General features: G+C 37.9%; 2 protein-coding genes across 2 annotated transcripts in view; one reads left to right on the forward strand and one right to left on the reverse strand.

The window, feature by feature from the left end:
- bmp6 (bone morphogenetic protein 6) overlaps positions 1-5,346 on the forward strand; it is a 42,999-nt gene extending 37,653 nt beyond the window's left edge. The window contains exons 5-7 of the mRNA XM_066722069.1: positions 1,383-1,459; positions 3,369-3,479; positions 3,880-5,346. Of these exons, the coding sequence (XP_066578166.1) occupies positions 1,383-1,459; positions 3,369-3,479; positions 3,880-4,029 (338 nt within the window). The 3' untranslated portion in view covers positions 4,030-5,346. The remainder of the gene's footprint in view (positions 1-1,382; positions 1,460-3,368; positions 3,480-3,879) is intronic.
- Positions 5,151-15,843, reverse strand: txndc5 (thioredoxin domain containing 5). Its single transcript, XM_066722100.1, has 10 exons — positions 15,538-15,843; positions 13,973-14,122; positions 13,085-13,190; positions 12,199-12,295; positions 11,719-11,834; positions 11,453-11,539; positions 10,310-10,453; positions 9,251-9,333; positions 8,579-8,708; positions 5,151-7,605 (listed from the first exon to the last, which is right to left on the reverse strand). The coding sequence occupies exons 1-10, from the start codon at positions 15,708-15,710 to the stop codon at positions 7,483-7,485; spliced, it is 1,209 nt and encodes a 402-aa protein (XP_066578197.1). The 5' UTR covers positions 15,711-15,843; the 3' UTR covers positions 5,151-7,482.
- Positions 15,844-17,110: the final 1,267 nt, after the last annotated feature.

Genomic DNA, 17,110 nt, shown 5'->3' on the forward strand with positions numbered 1-17,110 from the left:
TATTATTAAGTAGCCTTAAGTCTTTAGTTCTCAAATGTAATCCCTTGATGTTGATCTCAATTACATTCTCTTATAAGAGAACATTAATCAGATAGCTTGAACAAGTAGCAGAAAATAGGGGTTGTATAACCCAAATCTATCTCTGAAGTAGAGCAAATAAATCCCTTTGTCATTTGGCGAGTGTTTACAGTAGCTAGCAAAAAAGCTTAGGATGACATGCTACTATCTCAGCCTGTTTACGAAAACACAGATGTTGCACATTTATGTTTTACATCCTCCTGGATGCGTCCCAGCGGCCTCAGAGAGCTGGCAAGGAAGTAGCCAGATCAGTTCATTGGGTGGGATTTCAGAAATGGGAAGTCTTTCTGATATCGTAAATGTATCCACATTTTTTTCAGGCATGATACTGACGAGAAGCATTTATTTACTTCCTTTGTTTTGCTTTTTAACAAAGAATTTTAAACTGTAGATGTCATCAAATTACTTTATATTTTATCAATAAAAATTAGAATAGAATACTAGGCAGTCACTGTAGAACAATAGAAAATCTGACCTTCGACTAGCATCACTTTCAATTGACACCCCAACATAGATAACAGTAACTGCTGTTATTAGAACTTTACTTTTAAAGGACAATTATTTCTGAAAATAACTTATGAAATGTCAAGAAGGGAAATGGACAAATGCCTATGTGTACAAAACCTAAAACTGTAGTTAAACGCAACGTAGTTTGCTTCCATATTTTATTCCTTATCTCTCCAGTATCCTGCAGTGTTCCTGTCTTATTCTGTTGTTTTTTCCTCTACACATTTTTAGAAGTTTTCTTGTTATTCCATGAAAGACAAAAACACTTCGGGCCGCTGTGCTTAAAGGTGATTGCTAAGAACAATTAAACAATTCGGATCAAATCGCATTGGAATCAATAGATTGTGCCACACTGATGTACTATATGATGTTTGTTTTTCATCTTGTTGCTTTCTTCTTTATTGGAAAAACTATTTAAAATATGATTCCCCTTTTTTTTTTTTTTTCAATATTTAAGAAAATGTCACTTCCATTTGATGATTTATATATCGACACTATTACTGGTGTTGCTACTACTAACTCTAATAACAATGTAACTGCTTCAGGATTTGAAACAATGCACAATACGTGGTTTTTCATGTTTGCAGGTTTCAGGTTTCTCCGGAACAAAGGAAGAAAGCTCCCCGTCTTCCTTGCACTGTAAACATGGGCCTAGATATTGTAACAGAAATTCACACCAGTCTGTCCGAGACAGTGGCCAAAAGTCAAAAGGGGACAAATTAAATGTGAAACTCTGTCTCTGTCTGTGTCTCTGTCTGGTTAAACATTGGTGTCTTTTTGTTCCTTATTCTGGACAGATTATAACAGCAGTGACCAGAAGACGGCCTGCAGAAAACACGAGCTCTACGTCAGCTTCAGAGAACTTGGGTGGCAGGTGAGGATACAGTTGCACTAACTTTGTTGATTTTAAAGAACCACAATGAAAATGTGAAGCTTGAAGCATTCCTTCAGCTCATTTTGGACAGCAGGATTTGGGGAATTTACCATAACCGTAGTTTGTTTTCTTTCTGAGTAGTTCTCCATGTGTAGAAACTAATCTAAAGGAGAGGGTAACTTGAAAACATTACATTTGTGTTATAGTTTTACATAACCCTACGGTGCACAATGTAAACAGGTTTAATCGATCTTATTTAATGCCAATTGTAAATCCAAAAAGAGACATACGTGATGTTTTTTTAAATATATATATAATGACTTTTTTGTAATATTATTTTTAGAACAACATGGAGCAAGTGACATTTATTGGATGATCTGGAAAGAATGTAATGTTTTGTTCAAAAACGATCAAGTGTTATTTTCTGATCATAAATAAATCTATACATAGACAGCACTGACATCTAGAGGGTAACTGCCAAAGACCGACTTGAGGGACTGGTGGTAGAATAGTTTAAATCCTATTTGACCATCTATTTTACAATACATTTATTAAATCTAATTATCAAAAAATATTCACTGTTATTTATTGAATGCTTGCGACACAATCCTCAGTGACACACTGGCCAATCTTAGCAGATCATGATTGCAGAGCAGTTCTTTGTGAATTTCAGACTGAAGGCACGACAAATTAAATGACTGTGTGGAAGTAAAACATTTATCACAATTGATTGGACATATAGTGGTTTTCCTCGGCCCTCGGTTTGAATAAGACTCAACCTGTGCACATGCCCTTTTTCCCCTAAGACTCCCCTTATTATTCCCTTTTCCGAGTCAAGCTTGGCATCACCAGATTTTGTCACCTACAGCCTGTTCCATTGACGGCCTGGCTGAGGCAGTGTTTCCTTCTCTGTAGTCACATGAGAGGGACACTAAAGAGTTGTAGACCCTTATAAAGTCATTAAAATGGATTTCCTGGGGGGTTGTGGGGAGGTGTGCTGGTGATGCCATCAGTGTCCTGTTGAAGTGGCCACCTTGGATATCGATTTACAGTGCATCGTGTCTGAACTTTTGGTACAATATTTAACAACTCAGTGTGGCTTTATTACAATAGTGCATTTCGTGGGCAGCTTCTTGTAGGGTTTTTGTTCATTTGCAGGAAGATCGAGGGAGCTCTATGTAAATGTAAGAAAATAAGATCTCGGGGGCTTGGACTGTCTGATGGAATTACCCATCAGTGTCCCAGTGTGTGACCAGCTGTGAAAACTGTAATTTGTGTCATTGAAATGGCTGCTGTTTCAGAGCTATGGCAGGGGGCAGTATATTCTTAGGCTTTCAGTGTTCCACGCGGATGTGTTTGCGTTTACCAAGAGCAGATCAATTGATAACGGCATGAATGCATTTAGTTATGAATATAGATTTCCAAAACATGTTGCAAGAGTGTTCCCTTTAATCTGGGAGTACACATTTTATATACATATCTATATAGCCATAGAGAGAGAGACATGAAAAGTTCTCATGATAAGAGTGTAAGCATCTTAACCAAAATAAGTTAAGGACAATATATTTATCATTATATATCATCTATATTAACTAAATATAGAAGTCCATAAGTGATCAGATGATGAATGTTTGCAAGGATAGAAAGTCCCACTTGTCCTTAGAAGAGGAAAAATAAACATAATGAATAATGACTGTTACAATAAACATTTACAAAAGCAGTTAAGTGTTAACAAAAAATGGAAGATGGAAGAAATTCCATGCTGAAAAGTCCAGGCGTTTTGAACCTTTTGCATCCACTAAAAGTCATACTGATGATTTTGTTACACAGTTTATGATTTAGTTTATGTATTAGACATGTACTGACCCCATAATTGACCACACAAAGTGTAATTCCCTCTTTATTTTAGGACTGGATTATAGCGCCAGAGGGATATGCGGCAAACTACTGTGACGGCGAGTGTTCGTTTCCTCTCAATGCACACATGAACGCCACAAACCACGCCATCGTGCAGACACTGGTAAGAATACGTTCTTTTGTCGAGTGCTTTCAACAGCATGACAAATAAACGAGCTGAAAATGAAGAATACTTGATACTTCGGTGATATGTAATAGCATTTCACAAGTGGTGAAGTATATCAGACTTTCCTGAGCGAGGTAAACTGTACAGCCCATAAAACAAACAACCTCATTTAGTTCCGGCTGTACTAGAAATGACTATATTGTTTGTACAAGATCTTGTATGCTTAGATAAGAATAACTATAACCCTGCATTCTATGTATAAAATGGAAAAAGCCTCTTCTAAACCTGTAGTAGTATATTAGTATTTTACATTGTTTAATATATTCTGAATACCATATATTGAAACTCTCACAAACCTTTTCTGTTTCCCCTTTCCAAATAACATTAAAATCAACAGGTCCACCTCATGAATCCAGAAAATGTTCCCAAGCCAAGTTGTGCCCCCACAAAACTGAATCCCATTTCAGTGCTCTACTTCGATGACAACTCTAATGTAATCCTGAAGAAATACAAGAACATGGTGGTGAGAGCTTGTGGCTGTCATTGACAGGAACTGACAGATACTGGAACAAGTCGTGCACAGCTTCCAGTGCAAAAGAAAGCTAAGAGCCTCTCCACAGATGGTTTGAAAAGTTATTTTATAAAGGTTTTTTGTTTTTTGACAGACTAGTGTTTCTCCTCATCTTATTCACTTTGTGTTTAAGGACTCGGGATGAATGATGGTGTGCAGCTTTTCTTTTTGTCTTGGCAGGGAAAAACGAAAGCCCAGTTTTCAATATTTAAAAGTATTTTTAAGACTGGGAATGGCACACCATTGTTGGTCTCACTGTAGCCACCAAAGGGAAGTCAATGAGAGCATGGAGTTTAAACACAGAATTAATGGGTCAGAGGTCAGAGATTGTCTTAAATGGAAAATAACGAGTGAAAAGCTTTTTAGGACAATGAAAAACGCCAGCCCCTTGATTACAACACATTATTTTTAACAGATATGTAACTGACTAACCAAAGTTTTAATCTTTAAGTACAAAACAAGCTATTAAAAATATATCACAATGCACATTACAGTAAGTATGCCACAGGGGATTTTTTTTTTCTCTCTCCGTACACTGTTTTCTTCCTTGTATAACTAACTAAGCAGGGTTCAAACCCCATAAAAAAACTATTTTAATTAATACCAGCTTAAAGCTAAATTAGTAAATGTGGCTGTATATTGGTTTTCAAATTTTATCACAAATATATATTTTTTTGTACAGAAATATTTACTTTTACAAACATTATAACCATGTTGATATTTAACCAAGCAGACTCTCCCAAGACTAAATTTGAGGTTTATTACATAATGATGGCTTCTTGTTAAGGGCATTCTTTTTAATTATTACAGCCATGTGTATAAAGCATGCTAAATTGTATCATATGAATTAAACACAATTGTCCTTTAGCTCTCAGATGATACAGGTCTAAAACGTGATGGAGGGAGAAAACAACTACAAGTCCCCTCTTGCCTAATCTGCCACAAATATTTTTATGATAAGAAAAATAATACCTCTGTAAGCTGCTGTTTACATTTTTCTAAATCATATTATGGTGTTTCATTTATGTGTAAATACTTGTACATTTTCAACTTATTTATTTCACTCTTCACTACAGTCAAGTAAAGTCGAGACAAAACATTTTTGGAAAAGATTTATTATGAAATTGTCAAAGTCATGTAAACAATTTTACTGCTAATTTTGCCATTTTATTCTGGTACAAAAAATGTTCTTGTGTATTGTACAACCCACTCATAAGAACGACTGCTTTCCTTCACTGGAGTCTTTAATGTCTACACCATGTGCTATCCATAAAGATTTTATTGACATCCTAAGTGGTTTTCCTGTCCATTCATTTGTTTCCCCTAATTGAATGAGCATAAATTCAAATTGAGAAAAAAAATCAAAAAAGAATCCAACAATGACATCTGCATATAATCCCTCTACAAAAGAATAAATTGAGGACAAATTAAAAAGATTATATTACTATTGTGGTCAATGGCATGGGATGGTGGTACTGGAACTGCGCAGTTGTACGTCCTGGACAACCTTTGGTTGACGCAGCCTTTGCCTTCAGTCCCACGTGCCAGTGAGCCTCAGGCAAGAGAAAAACATGAAGCAAATAGGATGGAGAATTTCAGAGATCGTTAAAGCTGGCAGTCATTTCAAAGGGAGAAATTGCCTTCGAGATTGTTTTAGCCGAGAGTAATTGTGAACCTGAAATATGAGGTTGATTGGCAGGACAGACAGAACCAAGGACATTCAGTGCAGCTCAGTATGAGAACGCAAGAGCCCGATCAAGCTTAATCAGTCTGTTATAAGCAAAACATAACTGATTTGATGAAAGCAAGGATTCTCTGAAATCTTTATCTGTATGGAAAAGGTTTTAATGCAAACCTCCTTTTATCTCTCTTCTGAAGCGGGCGTTTCCTTTGTGCTCTGATACACCATGGCCACATCTTTACATAGTGGCCGAATACATAAGAGGATCAAAATAACTCTACTTCCTCTTTTTAGTGTCTAGTAGAAACTGCTACTTTATGAATATATATGTTTCAAACTATTGTACTTTATCATAAAAAAAAATCACATCTTAAACATCACTCTTCCCAGTTCTTAGCCAGTGATCACAGTAGCACACAATGAAATATATTCTAAAGGTAATGGCACAATACAGGAGTAAGAATTGCTCAAACTACAGTACATTATAATCAAAGGCTTTAGTACAGCATGTGCTTCTTACCACTACAGTGAAATTCTAAATGGTTATGAAAATCAAACATGGGGATACATGTGAACTCTTAAGACCGTCTCTTCACAGGGGTGTCCTTTTACTCAATTCTTCAGTTTTCTTTTTTTTTTTAATGCACCAGGGGCAAAACAGAATAAAATATTTTTAGTCTAAAGAACTGTTGGTTAAACAAAATCCCAAAGTAGCAGAATGGTTATCAATTGTCAAAATGACAGGACAGTCAAGTGAATGTGAACAACTTTATGGAAGACAGTTACAGTAACTGTTACATTTTGATAAAAGACCACTTTAACAGACAAGCAAGCACCAATTTACATTGCAGCAACTAAGCCTTTTTAATTATAGTCAGTCATTTTAATTTAGAAAAACAAAACCGAAGGTGCAACTTGTATTATAGCTATCCCCCATGAAGATACATTCAAAAAAGTGATATGTTTGCCATACCAACTGTGTAAAGTTGCTGTAAATAAATCAAGAAAGAGTAATTAAAGAGATAGAGGTCTCTGAAAAAGCAAACCAGATCAGTGGAGGGCACTGTTGGTTTAATCTGTACAATCGTCAGACATTAAGGACTAAATCACAAATACAGGGTTAAATATTCCATACTTAAAGACACCAGTGTAGAGGTTAATGGAAATAACTAAAAAAATATAAAATAAAAACAAGTCATTTTTGTTTTCCCCCTGGTGAGAAATCTCAATATTTTGCAGCACAAACCACTTAATTTAGCTGACGGGTTACAAAGTAGACTTGCATCTGTAGCTGTTGAACAGCAGTTAAATAAAAGACTGAACTAAGTGGTTGATGCTACTGTTCATTGTATTTCACAGACATGAAGCACATGACACACTGTGGCACTTCAGTCACATGATCTGGGAAAGAGCCATGAGTATAAACGCCTCAACAAAGTCTCTGTGATCAAGAGAGTACCTCAGGTGAAGTGGTTTTCATTTCGGCCTCCTATCCATTCGATAACACGCCACAGCCACCCAGAAGAGCAGGCTGTAGACACGACAGGAAGCGCCTTCACATCTCCCAAAATCGATTCATGATCCCGAAGATCCACAGTCACCCGACCGAAAATATATCCCATTTAAATACAACTTTATTAGGAAGAATAAAAAAAAAAAAAAATCTGCCTGGTAGAGATCCATTCTAAATGCGATGGAATAACCCGCGACAGCACAGAGACTAGCAGTAAAGGAAGCAGGCGGTGGCGTTAGAGCTCGTCCCTGGCCTGGCGCATCACGAAGCTGTGCAGACTCTCCAGGTCTCTGCCTCCGTTGTGCTCGTCGCCCTGCTGTCCGGCGCGGAACAGCAGCAGAGTCGGGTAGCCCCTCACCTGCAGAGGAAACGGACCAGGGTTTACATGCCTTCCAACAGCCCACGCGGAGATTGCATCAGTCAGGCCATGCTTTGTGTTGCTTTACAGATCAATTTACATCTAAATAGCTCGGTCAAAGAATTGCCGCACCCTAAAAACATTTTTCAAATATACATTGTTGTTTCTCTATGCACCGGCAGACATGTTGTCCTTGCATGATCAGCACTATAGTGACAGAGCGGAGTCCAGTGTTTAGCCAAGTGGTTTGCATGACAACTGTTTGATTGTTTCAGAAGGAAACCTGAATGTAGTTTAGTTTACTGTGATGATAGATTGTATAGGTTTTGCATTTCATAAATAAAAGACTGCCGAGATAAGCCTCTAAAACCCTATTTTAACTAGAAGATTAAGTTGAAATGCATTGAGCCCTGACCACCTACTACATTAGTTCCACAGTAAACATTGAGGGTTCACATGATTCTTGTTTCAATATTCAATTTCTTTCAAGCTTGAAAGTAGCAGACAAAACAGCTATAATGGGTGCAAATGTTATACAAAACTAAAATGCCTGTCTTGTTTTACACGCAACCCTTCGGCTGATAAGAAAATCACATTTTACAGCAAGATTGTAAAATATCACAAATGTGAACAGAACTCAAAAGGCCACAAGTAGGCAGAGCCCAACCCAGTCTAAAAACCCCCAATGTAAAATGTTATGGCAACACAACTTCCTTTTTGTAATAACACCAATATAAAGTGCATAACTGGGTGTAGCTTTTCTCTGAATTAGTTTTCTAGAGGTCTGAACATTGTGAAACCCATTGTTTCTAGCAAACAGAAAACAGATGAAAAATAAACTGCTCTTCCACTCCAGTAACCAACAGAAAGATGCAGTTAACAAATCTGCCCCAGCTGAATACGATACAGTGCAATATAGGTAAAAATATACTAATTTGAAATTGTTGCTAATATGAAAGGAGAAAGATCTTACGGAGAAGCGATTGCAGAGCGTGCGCTCCACTGTACAGTCCACTTTGGCTATCTTCACATCTGTCAGCCCAGGAAACTCTTTCTTTGAAAGGTCGTCCCAAGTCGGAGCAAGATTCTTACAGTGACCACACCTAGGAAAATAAACAGTCTGTAAGCCTCCATGGCACACCAAAGGAGAGAGGCCTTTGTGTACACATCGCACTGGTGTCTAGATGCACTTCATTAGCCAAATAGGAAATGTCTGAGGTGATCAGAAGTGCAGATAATCCAATGAATACTTCTTGTTTATCTGGTCTGGTGAAGCTTATAACACAACACCAAAAGAGGACTTCCTTGCTTTGTAGCGGCGTTGTATACAGAGACAGACGTACAGTAATACAGTACAGTACAGCTCTCAGGACAAAAACATACGCTTTACTGTTCTAATGCACTAAAGCAACACAAACAGGAGAAGGGACAATTTCCAATTTCCAATAGATAAATAGTTAGTCAATACAATAATTTTAATTGATTTCCTCAAGTTACAATTTTTCTTTGTTTCTCATTTTCATGAATGATGATTAATTGCCATCTAAATATAATCTACAGAAAAAAAAATAGCAATTACTGGTAGCAAATATGATAAATACAATTTATCGATCAGTGTTCAAAGAGCTTTAGCGGGATCTCTTACCATGGGGCATAAAACTTGATAAATGTAAGACCTTTAGCCACTTTGTCATCGAAGTTACTTTCGGTGAGGGTCAGTACATTTGACTGGAAGAAAAAGAAAAAGTGAAATTACATTTTGCTTCAGTGGCAACACAGCATTCATTCAGTACAACCTGAGAGGTCTCCTGTAATGGACTTATTTAAAGGGATCTGACTTGTACATGGTTTTAGAAAGATTGGGGTTTATTGGTAAAGAAGTTTGTTACTGACAGAGCTGGGTATTTTTAAGTTGAGGGTAAAGCTTTGAGAGATGATGTAATGTTCAACTGCCAGTCTTGCAAAGTTTTCGATTTTTAAATGAATTTACATCAGCAGGAGGAAATAGCTAGCTTAGCCATAATTGCTACTTGACCATCCTGTTGAGCATATCTGATTGCCATGCAAAGTCTGAACATGGGCTAAAACCAGGCCATCATCTCACTGGTAAAGCATTTGTCTAAAAGGCAATGCAGCAATTAAAACCACTTAAGAAAAGTAGTCAAAAATATGGATGTTCCATATTTATACGGTGTATGTTGTCCCAAGTCTAATGGTTACTAAAAAATAATAGATCAGCAACACATTAAAACTGGATTGTCTACTGAAGATGTACTTTTGTAGAGATCAAATATACAGAAGACACAAGTTAGCATCTGGGTTTGATAGTTTATTGAGGATTCTGATGCACTTTTTGATCAGTTGCTTTAGAAAGGCTGGACAGACACCCTGAAATGCACCTCTGGATGCTGCGAGGCTGGAGATCCCATCTGGATAAAGTGCTCTTAGAGACAATTCTAGATAGGCAAACTAAAAATGTTTTTATAAATCCAGTCCAAAAGGAATTACTGTTAAGAGAAATCTTGTCAGCTGGTATTTCACACAGAGTCTTGATAGAAGTCCTACAAATGGTCACATTAATAATGAAGGTGGGCTGCAGGAGTTTCAATGTTTATATGGTGGGATATAAATAAATAAAATTAAAATGAGGTTCCCTGCTTTAAATTATGTATTTTCTTTTATGTAACTGCTAAGACATCATTACCTCGTCCTCGTCAGGCATTTGTTCGACCTGCTGCGGAGCTTCTTTGGCCGGTTCCTCCTCAGCAGCTTCTACAACGACTTTGAGTTGATTGTCCACAAACTCCTTAAGGGAATCGAGGTCCCTCTTTCCTCTGTACTGATCAGCCTAGAGGTGGACAACAGAAGTGAGAGCATGTCTTTTCAATCAACATCCACATCACAAAGGACAGGAATGGCGCCTGGCACAATCTACATTTGCACTGATTTGCATTTCTTATTTCCTTCTTTCTATATTGAGCTTCTGCTTACGTGTCAAATAATTCTATTAAAACTGGCTTCTGAAATTAATGTTCAACTCCATGTTCAGAAGTGAGGAGATTTTAAGTGGTGAAACATGATATCCTGAGGTACTCTGATATATCTACCCAAATTTTCTATTAAGATATGAAACATGCTGTTAGACGCTGGAAATACCAGTTTCTATGTCAAATACCAAGAGGAAAATTGCACAAAACAAGATAAGATGCCAAAGAGATATCATACAAATTATAATTTGAATAACATGGAAATATAGATAAATACTGCTTTTGAGTGAGAATCCTGATTCAGTTATCAAAAAAGTCTATAGAGAAATATAATTAGTGGCTTAAACCTGGTGTGAAAAACACCAAGATTAAGATGTTTCAATACGTTTTTTTTGTTTGATACCTCAGCATAACATTTATAATTCACAAACGCATTGCATTACACAGATATTATCTCCAATATGGCATAGTCTGAATTCAGTAAAGATCTACTGTATCATACAATAATAGTCTTGACCAACTAGGTTTCTGCAGTAGATGGCTGCTTTATGTTCACAGTAATGTGCGGGTAAATGCATTGTTGGTAGACATGAAAGCTTTGTTAATGTTGTGTATATGCATGCATGTTAGTGTTTGGAATGAAATAAGCAAGCCTTTTTCAAGGCGTCTGCTAAAATACACCATCATAATAAATAAATGCATAATAGCTACTCAGGAAATACAGTGTGCTGTGGCTATGAATGCCAAAGGGACATCTAGACAGCATTGAGAGCCAGACTGTTCTCAGCAGCAACACTGCTCAGTGTAATAGATCATTTCCAGCTGCCTTTAAATGCAAACGGCAAACAGAAAGAAAGTACCTTCTCTCCATCTTTAAACCATAAGAGAGTAGGATATCCACGGACTTCATTTTGGGAACAAATCTCATAATGTTGAGTGCAGTCAACCTGAAAAAGAAATTTGGTTATGTACTTTATATGTGAAATCATGTTCAGTAAAGCACTGCTGATAAAAGATTGCATTGTTACATTGCCTTCATAATCTTCACAACAGTGGTTTATAAAAGCACACTCTTCAGAGATATCCTCTGGCCTCTACAGGAGCCCGGCCCCTAGCCCTGCAGTACCTTCCCAATCTTAATGTTGTCCGAGTGCTCAAACGTCGTTGCCAGCTGCTCCCACGTGGGTGCTAAAGCTTTACAATGGCCGCACCACGGAGCAAAGAATTTGACAAAGTGGTATCCTACAGAAGAGAGAGAGGGGAGAACGTTATAATAAAAGTTAAAACAGCTACATGGCCTACATAGTGGAGTCCAGTGCCATTTGCAGTGTAAATAAAGTGCAGATCATTTCAGATTCAAGTCCTTATTGCTCTTTTGCATTAACTATATTTTTGACTGGGAAAAAATGCTTTTATGCGACTTCAAATAGATTAACACAAATGTATAGTTGATGGCCTTACTAGTGATATATGAAAGGTATTTAATGAAAAGAGGAATAGAGGTATTCATACGTTTTGGATTACAGGAAGCAATACCTCCATAGACCAGGGAAATCCACCTCCACACTATAATTCAATTCAAGTATATGACAAGCCGTTGCAGTACCTTGTGCAATGTGTGTCTTGAAGGACGATGCAGTGAGGTCATACATGCCCTGCTTGGGCTCTGGTGCTTTGGGCGGCTCCAGTACAGACTCCGGCAACTGCGAATGATCAGAGATATCAGCGCTCAGGTGGACATACGGATCTTGCATTTACACATCTATTACATCTAATCATTTGTGATTTCCACACAAACACAGTCACACTACTTGAATAGCATCCTAATAGCATATGTACTTCAAAAGGACATTCTGAGTGTAGCACTTCTAACTGAAATTCATAGACTTTGTTTTTTAACTCTTGTGGGTTAATTAAGCCCGAAAGGAGGCAATAATCATTCATTTCAGTAAATATCCTTCAAGTTTTGCAAGATCACTCGATTTGTGATTTTAAACCTGAAATGATCTGCATGGAATAAAAGTAATGTAAACTCAAGTTGTCTCAACTTTCAATAGGTTATATGGTTCACTAACAATTAACTTCTGTTCATATATTCCCACTTGACCATTATGTTCCAAGGAGTAATTATTCCTATCAAAATCAAAGGATGTGACATACAACCCTTTTCAAAGACAATTTATAATGTGAAAAAATAAATATTACATTTTTCAGAACAAAAACATTTTGAAAATGTATTCCTAATCCAAGGATAAATTACTATACAGTGCATAAATCACAAACAACCCCCCCAAAAAATCACATTTAAAACAATAACCTATAACATGTAAAGGCATTTACCATTGAGAGATAAGAGGGTGTGGGTGCATTGATGCCGAGTGTTACATCCTTTTCTCTTGCTTTGATAGGTGCAGATTAATTGGTTTAAACAAACCTTTTAATTATTGGCTACAGCGAGTCTAACAGCAGGTAAGCAATTTAAAAAGACTTACAGCAGGTTCATCATTCAGAGTATTCAACATCCATGTCTCCAGCGTCTCCGCATCACGGGACCCCTGGTACTTGACCGCTTCCTGCTCAGGCCTGAAAAGCTTCAGACTGAAAACAGAGCGAGTGAAGAGAGCCTGTTAGGAGAACTTACACCACACACTTCTACACTGCATAAAAGTACCTTAAAGCTATTGCAGTGAAATTAGAAATGTAATCATTTTAAAGACAAGTTCTTGCATTTTCTTTGGGATTATACAGAAGACACTGATTAAGTGAAAATAGAAAGCATGAAATGGTATTCTGATGTCCACATTGCAAAAGCTAAGAGATGTGCACGATTACTGAAATGCAATTTCCGATCTGCAGATGAGCTTCTACAAAAGGAAGCAAGCTGTATTTGTGAAGTAGTCAAATATTAAACCAGTTTTATTACTTCTCATATACCAGCTGTAAAATGATGAAAATGAAGCAGAAGACCAGTTTTGCAAGACATACAATCAACAAATAACAGTGAAATTCCAAATATTTGTTTTTGCTAAAGAACATGGAATATTGCTTGCAGTGATGCCAATGATACGTTCACACACTTTGTTCCGCAACAAACGCATACCAAAAATAAATGAAAAAAAGGTGACTAGTTTCCTTTTTTTTTTCTTACATTCATTTACAGAAGCTAGGATTTATATTAAAAAGTACAATTACTTTTTATATTATAGCAAAAGAAGGCACTGACAGCTCAAGAAGGGTCTTGTGCTCTTTTATACGTTACATCAATATGAATAACTCGCTAAATAGAGATGCATCAAACTAGTAAGGAAACAAGAAAACTATAGTGATTAAAAAACAAAGAAACACGAGAGAAGAAAACGAAACATTTGCAGTGCACTTACGTGGGATACCCTCGAATACCCTGCTGAGAACAAAGGGAGCCCTCCTGAGTGCAGTCCACTTTGACGACGTACGCCGGGGGGGCATCCATGTTGTTGTATTTCTCTGCCAACTCATTCCAAGTGCTCTGCAGCCTCTGGCAGTGACCGCACCTGAGCACACAAATGGACAGCTGTGAAATACCTAATGTCAACTTACACGACTCCTTAATAAGCACATCTGAAGCACTGTATAGATTTTTTTAAGAGGGGCATTTCAATAAGCCTGGGCAAATGGCAGGACTAGTCAGTTTGAACTGTAATTACATTAAAATGATGAAATACTCATATTCAATGGGGCATGCTTAATGCATGTACAAAACTTGTTTAATTAGGCAGCAGTGCAAATAAGCTATCATGCAATTAATTTATTAAAAGTCTGAAAGGACTTTACATTACAAATCAGTTTTAAATTATAACAAATAATACTGTGCTGTGTTATGATTTAAGGCAACTGGTTTCCAGAACTACCTTTGAACTCCACATTATGAGCTAGAGCAATCACCTATTACGTCAAATGAAGATATGTAATATTCAATCCAAATTTTTGTTTCTTTGAATACGATGGCATTTCACATTGTCTTCACATCACTTTCATGAGCAAGACTTGAGATGAAACATTGTTGCCAATAATAATAATAATAATAATAATAATAATAATAATAATAATAGGGCCTAATGTTAAATTAATTCGACAGATTGATTTGTTGAATTAAGGCTAAGCGATCCAACTTCAACAAAAAGATGTGCAATGTTTAGTAAACATTGATTTGAGCTTCTACACTCTCAGACGATAACCTGGCCAATTCATTATGGGATGCAACAGATTTCTTAAACCCTAACCAAAATGCACAGTCAGAAACATAATATTCAACCGAAGATCCATCAGGTTTAAACATTTCCTAAATTGCTCATGTAGTGAAGCCAAAGTTCACACAATGCAGCAGAAACACTCATCTCAACTCAACTACACAGGGGTTTCGGAGAATGACGTCAGTGCTTGCCACGTAAGCAGCACAGGCTCCTCTGCAGACCCCGAAATAACCCAGTCACCCCAAACTGCATTAGACAGGCTGTGCAATGACTTTTCATCTAATCTGCTGCGAATGTGGATGCATTGATTATTACTCCCTTTTCATGCAGCTCAGGGTTAACTTATGTCACACCTCATCTACAACAACGCCCTTCCAAGTAAATCCCAAAACACACACAAAACCAATCTTTTAAACACAAAGTAGCGGCCCTTTACGGACTTTTCAACTTGTTGCACAACTTCTTAAAATGTAATCCATATCCTTATTGTGCGAGGGATTACAAAGTCTTAAGACTGAACACCTACAATAAAAAGTAACTACATGGGCTAATTCATTTTAAAACACTTTGATTCCGGCTGCAGGAGCCAAACTAAGAGGCCCACACCACCCCGAGGTGCTCTTTAATAATCCCGGCCTTTTCAACTGGTGCACACAATTCAATCATGCAGGAAAGAAAGCTGGATGTCCAAAGCTGGCATGCATTAACATATTTACCAAGGGGCGAAGAACATGACGAAGTGCGGGCTGGTCTTGATGGCATTGGTGAACATGTCCTCCGTGTACACATGCATCGAGTGCTCGTCCCCGGCTTCGTCTTCACACAGTGCCCGGCCGAGGAGCAGCGCCGAGCCGGCCAGAGCCAGCAGAAAGACGGAGGAGGAGGCCATGGTGCTGCTATCTCACCCGAGCTGCCGGTATTCAAGAAGTTACTCAAGCGGTGACTGCTGTGCTCTCATTCAAACCCCGCTACTTTCATTCAGCGCTGCCGGGTTTCATTTTCCGCTTGTGTGGATTTTCGATATGTGCTTTTACCGCTGCCGTAAAGCGGTTTGCTGCCGGTCCTAGCTGTCACACACACACATTGCAGCCGCGCCGTGCTACGTGCGGGGCAAACGAGAAACGATGAGGGGTATTATTTTGTAAGGAAAAAGCCATGTTATAGTGCTAGGCTTGGGCTTAATAAAATGGCTATTCTGATGGAGTGGGGTCCCATGGGTGCAAGCAGCAGTAGTGTATTTCTCACATCCCAAGCATCTTTGGGAGAGATTTGCACTGCCAGCTGGGATCTCCTCCAGCCTCAGTGATCTTACACACTCTCCCCTGTCCTGTCAGCTTCAGCCACAAGAAGTTTTATCACTGTATGACATTACTATCCTTTTTTGTTGTTGTGGTCTAGTTCTAGTTCTACACTACCAGCACTTTTGGTAAATGTATGGCACAACTTGAATTCATTATCAGTTACAATTTTAATAAGACAAATCATACTAATTTTGCCCATGGACATATTTATCATGATTTTGAGAGTCTTGCTTCGTGGGATCGTGTTCCTTTTTGTTTAATAGTACTTTTTTATTTTGATACGGCAGGTGCAGGGTGGGGTTTTTTAGTGTTTAAAACATCTTGACAGGATACAAGTATAACAGTACTGGCCTAACATATATAAATTAGCGTATGATCTAGAATGAGCAGGACAGAGGTTGAGGACGCCCTGCCCGTTGATCTATGTGGATTCTACCTACCTGTCTGTTTGAGTTCATGGCTTTCAGAGAAGAGTCTTTCGAAAGGTAATCCTTCAGACTCACAAATCCTTATAATAGAAGAGATTAGAGAGGAGACTTAACCAAAAATAGTGCTTCTGTTCGGCTGGAGAGGAACCTGCAGCTCCAGCGAATAATACGTTATTCTGAAACCAAAGTCTTAAAATTGCATGGGTTTTTGCTGTGAAAAACTGTAGTTACACTTCAGTTACATAGCTCACCCTGTTGCCATTGGAGTACCATTTTCTAAACAGTGAGGTTATTCTCGAGAAGCACATTTAAATCCCAACAGATGGCTGTGCCAATTTGTGTGGTCATTTTCTAAAGTGGATATTGTTCTGTGGCTAATTGAAATCACTAAACTCATTCTCTTGCACCATTTATATTCTCAAAATGGACTAATACTGGCATTGAACTGACTGGCACTCAACACTTTATGCATTGCACCACCCTATTATACTTGGCCAGGCACCGAGCCAGCTTTCCTTCAATTTGGTTAGACTCAGACCTTCAGCTGAGCAGTTTGTGAT

The sequence above is a fragment of the Amia ocellicauda genome, chromosome 2 (assembly GCF_036373705.1).
Source record: "Amia ocellicauda isolate fAmiCal2 chromosome 2, fAmiCal2.hap1, whole genome shotgun sequence".
Classification (NCBI taxonomy): Eukaryota; Metazoa; Chordata; class Actinopteri; order Amiiformes; family Amiidae; genus Amia; species Amia ocellicauda.